This window comes from Vombatus ursinus, unplaced genomic scaffold (assembly GCF_900497805.2).
Source record: "Vombatus ursinus unplaced genomic scaffold, bare-nosed wombat genome assembly UNPS02009173.1, whole genome shotgun sequence".
NCBI lineage: Eukaryota > Metazoa > Chordata > Mammalia > Diprotodontia > Vombatidae > Vombatus > Vombatus ursinus.
This window is the reverse complement of record NW_020948951.1, coordinates 1,384,976-1,390,517: the sequence shown is the minus strand read 5'-3', so window position 1 is coordinate 1,390,517 and position 5,542 is coordinate 1,384,976. Positions and strand designations below refer to the sequence as shown.

Sequence of the window (5,542 nt, the reverse complement as noted above, 5' to 3'; positions counted from 1 at the left end):
AGGAAGGGGCCAGGCTGTGGAGGGCTTTACAAACCAAGCAGAGGGTTTTATATTTGATCCAGGAGGCAATAGGGAGTCAATAGTTTACTGTTGGGTGGGGGGCTGTGGAGACATAGTCAGACTTTAGGCTTTGAGAAAAAGTACTTTGGCAGCTGAGCTGGGGGTGGATAAGAGGGGGGTGGGGAGAGATGAAGCAGGGACATCACAAATGTTCAGTCAGTTGGAAAGGACGTTAAAGGTCATCGAGTCCAACCTAAGGAGGCCCAGAGAAGGTAAGTGATTTGTCCAAAGTCATACAGAATAAAGAGCATACTAAAAAAAAAAGTGCTGTGTGAAGTCTCAAGAGAGGACCATTATTAACAGAAGTCAACTTCTACCCTGTCTGTAGCTTGTTTGTACACAGCTGTTCATGTTTTTTCCCCCATTAGACTGTGAGTTCCTTGAAAGCAGGAACTATCTTTCCCCCCTTTTTTTTTGTATCCCCAGCCCTTAGCACAGTGCCTGACACATAAAAAGTGCTTAATAAATGTTTATTGAGTGACAAAGAGGATTAGGGAAGGTGGTCACTCCCAATGTCCTTACTCATGTGACCTTAGGCTGATGTGGGTCACCCTGCAAATGAAGGACAGACTCCAGGAATGGGTGGATGGGCTCATTTCAGGTTCATTAGTGGGAAAGGCCACTAGTGACAGATGAGAAGTTGAGAGCCTAGCTGAGTGTCAATGGAACAGATACTACTTGCTTTTTCATTTTATCCATGACATTGTCGTGCATAAATCATAGTGCTGACTTCAAGACTTCATACTTTGTGATGATTTTCTGTGTTCAGCAGTTTTACTACTTCCTTAAAAATATCTTCAGCTGAGGAAGAGTGGTGTATATAGGAGAGATAGCATGACCTTTGATAGAGTCCAAGGACGTGGGTTCAAATACGGGCTCTAAAACTGAGCCACCTGTGTAACCGAGGGCAAGTCATGTTACTTCTCTAGACATGTTTCCTCATCTATAAAATGAGATAAAATGACCTTTAAAGGCTCCTTCCAGCTCAAAAATTCTATGACCCTATGAGGCTGTCACTTGGCACAGATCACATGGCTAGTAAGTAGCAGAGACATATCTTAAGTCCCAGGCCTTTGACTCCAAATTCAAGGGATCTCCCTATTATCTTACGTTGGGGAATGATTTGAGATAAAGCATCAAAGGTAGAAATCGGATGGTGCATGGCCTAAGATACCAAGCATGCAGTTTTAACTTTACTAGGCAGCTAGACGGTGCAGTGAGCACTGGCTTTGGAATCAGACTGATCTTTGTGAATTCAAATCCCGCCTCAGACACTTACTAGTGTGTGGCCAAGTCACTTAACTCTGTCTGGGGCAGTTCCTCATCTGTAAAGCAAGTTAGAGCAGAAAATGGCAAACTACTCCAATATCTTTGCCTAGAAAACCCCAAATAGGGTCACGAAGGGTCGGACAGGGTAGGCAGATAGGCAATGGGGAAACATTGCAAAGAGCGTAAATTGCAACTAGGGGACCCCTGAGGAGAGCGGTGAGGAAGGGATAATTAAATTCCCTTTTCCCTTCACAAAGTTCCAACGATCTACTCTTGAGGGTTGAGAAAGGATACATCGCGAGATTTTCCTGCCTATCTTAGTGCCTGGAAGGGAAATAAATGCCAAGCCTCCAAGCCTTAGCAGGTCTGGCCAAAGACCAACTTCCCACCCCACCCCCTAAGAGGCTGCAGGAGGCTCTCCCTGGTCCCAGAATCTCGACCCCGGAAGTGCAGAAACGTTGTCTAGCTGGATCCTGGCAGCAGGTCCTGCAGGTGGGCCAGCAGGGAGTGGTAATTCCGTTTTACAGACTGAAAAAAGAAAGTGCAGAGAGACCAGGTAGAGTGTGATCGGCAAGTGGTCGCTCGCGAGTCGAGGGGAGGAGTCTGGCTGGACGATCCAGTGGGCGGGTCGTGGGCGGGCCAGTACAGTGGGGGCGGGAAGGGGGGGTATTGAGAGCTGTGTCCGGAAAGATGAAACTTCTCCCATTGCTGCCTCTGCCGGTTTAAGGCCTCTGGGTCCGGGGAACTGGGGTCTCGGGGTCTCCCCTGGGAGTAGGGCTTTCTCCTCCCTCCCTGGGACGGAAACTTTTAACTCAGGTGACTGCGAGTGGGCGGCGTGATTTAGGGAAGTGAGAGTTTGTGAATCTCGAGGGCCCAGTCTTGTGATCAGCCAGGGGGCCGCCTGTTCTCGGTCCTGGGGGCCCTCCCCCGCCCATCTCAGGGCTGACTTATGGACTCCCGTCTACGCAGGGGTGGAGCCCAGATCTGCCAGAACTGTTACACCATGGGGACCCCACCTCCACCACCCAAGCCCCTGTCCTCTTGTTTCAGACCTCCTCACCTCATGACGACCCTCCTGCTCCTGGCAGGGCTCCTGCGGGCCGCCGCCGCCGCCACCACCATCTCCTGCTATGGAGACGCTGGACAGCCTGTGGACTGGTGAGTCATAGGCTCCCCCAAATTCTCCCCTCCCCCCAATTTAGGCTTTATCTGGAGAGAACAGCCGCCTGAGCTGGAGTCAGGAGAGCTGGAGATGAATATTACCTTGGTGATGTTGTTGGGCAAGACCCTTCTGGGCTATGGCCCTCAATTTCCCCATATGTTAAATGAGGGGATTGAATGAATGACCACCAAGGTCCTTTTCAGCTTGAAATCTATGATGTTGCAAAGTAGCTCCACTTCCCCACAATTCCAGTGGCACTCCCCCCCTCCATCTAGCCCTAACCCAAATCAATTTTTTTTCTGTCTTTTCTACTGCTTCTATCTGTCTTCCCACCCTCTTTCTGGCCTGCCTCTCATAGATGGAAGGGTTAGAGTGGGGTGCTTGAGGGTATGGAGTCCTAGCTCCATATTTGTGTTCTGGAATGAGATCTGGATTTGGAGTCAGCACTTGGGTTTGAATCCTGCCTCTATGACCCAGAACAAGTTTCTTCCCCTCACATTACCCTATATGTAAAATAAGATATTTAGACTAGAAGATGATCTCTAAAGACCCTTTTAGACTTGAATTCTACAATACTTTACCACCCTGGACACAGACCACACTCTCACTTCTTCCTGGCTGCCCTGCTCTCTTTCTTCCCCCATCCCTCTCTTCTCCCCAGGTTTGTGACCTACAAGCTACCAGCCCTGCCTGATTCCTTGAAAGGACTCAACTACATGTACCTGGATGGAAACAGTGGGGGCTGGCAAGAGGGTGCCATCTCCATTGACAGCACCCAGGGGGCTGTGGGACGGACCATGAATCAGCTGTACCAAGGCAACTTGAGTGAGGTGAGGGCCTGGGCCAGGCACTTGAGGGAAGTGAGCCTAGGAACGTGGGGGAAACTAGCACAGTACCCTGCTCATGTTTTGCCCTATACTTCCCTTTAGCTGGCTTACCTACTGTACAATGACCAGCCACCCTTAGGTAATGGAGGCCCTGATACCACCTACCGAGGACACACCAAGGGTGAGATTCAGCCTTCTGTGTCTATGTCTGGGATTGATGTATGCCTGTATTTCCAGTCCTTAAATGACCCATTCTCCCCATATTCCTGGGCCTAGGCTGACCTTCCCTTTCTCCTTGTGACCTCTCCCCAACTGTGTCCAAGCTGGGCTCACCTGTCCTTCTTGCAAGTGTCTGGGCTGGGTTGACAACTTTCGGTCAAACGGTTTTCCTCATCTCTCCCATCAACTTCTGGGACCTCAGGAACTCTGGCGTCTCCATGTCTCCCAGCCCCTTTCCCCTCTCCATTTTAGGTGTGCTTCTTCTGAACAGAGATAGTGGCATCTGGTTGGTCCACAGCGTCCCTCACTTCCCACCACATGCTAACTCATCCTATAACTGGCCCCAAACTGCCCAGACCTATGGACAGACCCTACTCTGTGTCACTTTCACCTATAGCCAGTTCCGAGAGATTGGTGAGCCTACCGGGGACACCCTGGGGAGGGTGTGTCTGTGGATTTGAAAGAGGCTAATCTTTGGGGAGTGTGGAGGCAGTCAAACCGTTTTTCCCTTTCCTACCCTCTGGGTGTCCTCCTTCAGGCAAACAGCTGACCTACACCTATCCCCAGGTATATGACTACAGGCTAGAAGGAACCTTTGCCCAGGACCTGCCGGAGCTAAAACGTGCTGCTGAAGGTCACCATGTGGGCCAGGGCCCCTGGAATCGAGGTGTCACTCTCACCTCAAGAGCCGGGGTTGTCTTCCAGAGTTTTGCCAAGTTTAATGACTTCCAAGATGGTGAGGCCCAGGTGGGGCAAAGAAGGTAGTCATCCCCACCCTCACCCCCTTAGTCCATGAGGGTCATTCAGACCTTTGATGTATACAGAAAGGGAAGTTTGAGAGAGGTTTTCAGTGTTTGGGTCAGTTTGAGGTGGGGCCATGACTAGGACCTCAAGTCTCTTGGCCTTGACTAGGTATTGTCTCCCACAGACCTGTATTCTGGCTGGCTGACCACAGCTCTGGGTAGTGACCTGTTTGTCCAGTTCTGGCCCAGAACAAGTAAAGTGCTGCCTTCCAACTGTTCTGGCCCCTTCCATGTGTTAAATGTGCTGGAGCTGGCCTTCCCTGACTCAACTATGCCTCCCTTCAGTGCCACCCATGACCATGCCAAGTGGTGTGTGGCACTCAACAGCACCTGGACCTGCATAGGGGATCTGAACCGCAACTATGCAGAGGAGCATCGTGGCGGGGGTACACTCTGTTCCCAAATGCCTGCCCTGTGGAAAGCCTTCCGGCCACTGGTGAGAAAATTTGAGCCCTGTTCATCATTAACACCTGAGATCAGGGGTCATTGAGGGCAGAGGGCAGGGAGAACCCTGGCCCAACCCCTCACAGGGCAGTCTACCTACTCCTGCTCCCAGGAGAGAATAGAGTAACTGGGAGTCTCCCTGAAATGTGTGATCTGTCCTCTGCCCCATGAGAGCATGTCTCATACTCTTCATTTTCTGCCACACTTTTCCTGTGCCTGAATTGCCCTCCCCGTCCAACTCTTCCCTTAGTGAATTCTTATCCTTTCTTTGTTTTGGAGGCAATCGGGGTTAAGTGACTTGCCCAGGGTCACACAGATAGTAAGTGTCTGAGGATGGATTTGAAGTCCTTCTTACTTCAGGGCCAGTACTCTACTCTAGCCACTTCGCCACCTAGCTGGCCTGCTACTCTTTCCTTAAAACCCAACTCAAATGCTACTTCCTTCAGGAAATCTTCCTAGATTGCCTACCCCTTATTAACAAAGGCCTTCCCTCTTTGATCTCACCATTGTTCTCACCTCTATGATGCACTTACTACCATACTGTAGTTGCCTTGTCATGACATGGGGATGACCCTGGACTCTTAAAAGGTATGAGCTCAAGCTTGAATGGGTTGTGCTGAGCTAGAAGGAGTGACATTGCCTCCCCCACCCCCCAAACCATTCAGTAAACTCCAGGGGTTCCCTATCACCTCCAGACTCAAATACAAAATTCTCCACTGAGCCCTTCATAAGCAGGCCCTCCCCCACCTTTCCAGATT

General features: G+C 50.5%; 1 protein-coding gene across 4 annotated transcripts; it reads left to right on the top strand.

The window, feature by feature from the left end:
- The first annotated feature begins 1,763 nt into the window (after positions 1–1,763).
- DNASE2 (deoxyribonuclease 2, lysosomal) lies at positions 1,764–5,117 on the top strand. Of its 4 annotated transcripts, none has more exons than XM_027851332.1 (7): positions 1,764–1,885; positions 2,380–2,487; positions 3,153–3,321; positions 3,421–3,499; positions 3,790–3,951; positions 4,076–4,273; positions 4,466–5,117. In XM_027851332.1, the coding sequence occupies exons 2-7, from the start codon at positions 2,393–2,395 to the stop codon at positions 4,828–4,830; spliced, it is 1,068 nt and encodes a 355-aa protein (XP_027707133.1). In that variant the 5' UTR covers positions 1,764–1,885; positions 2,380–2,392; the 3' UTR covers positions 4,831–5,117. The 4 variants fall into 4 exon arrangements, with proteins under 4 accessions (XP_027707133.1, XP_027707132.1, XP_027707134.1 ...); XM_027851331.1 differs by lacking the exon at positions 1,764–1,885 and adding an exon at positions 2,004–2,145; XM_027851330.1 differs by lacking the exon at positions 1,764–1,885 and having other exon boundaries at positions 2,156–2,487.
- Positions 5,118–5,542: the final 425 nt, after the last annotated feature.

What these genes read in the sequence shown, in the direction of transcription:
- DNASE2 (XM_027851330.1), top strand. Translation starts at nt 2,279, where the DNA reads ATGGACTCCCGTCTACGCAGGGGTGGAGCCCAGATCTGCCAGAACTGT. An exon ending in TAGCCAGTTCCGAGAGATTG is followed by an intron (nt 3,952 to 4,075) that starts GTGAGCCTACCG and finishes GTCCTCCTTCAG; the next exon opens with GCAAACAGCTGACCTACACC. An exon ending in GTTTAATGACTTCCAAGATG is followed by an intron (nt 4,274 to 4,465) that starts GTGAGGCCCAGG and finishes TGTCTCCCACAG; the next exon opens with ACCTGTATTCTGGCTGGCTG.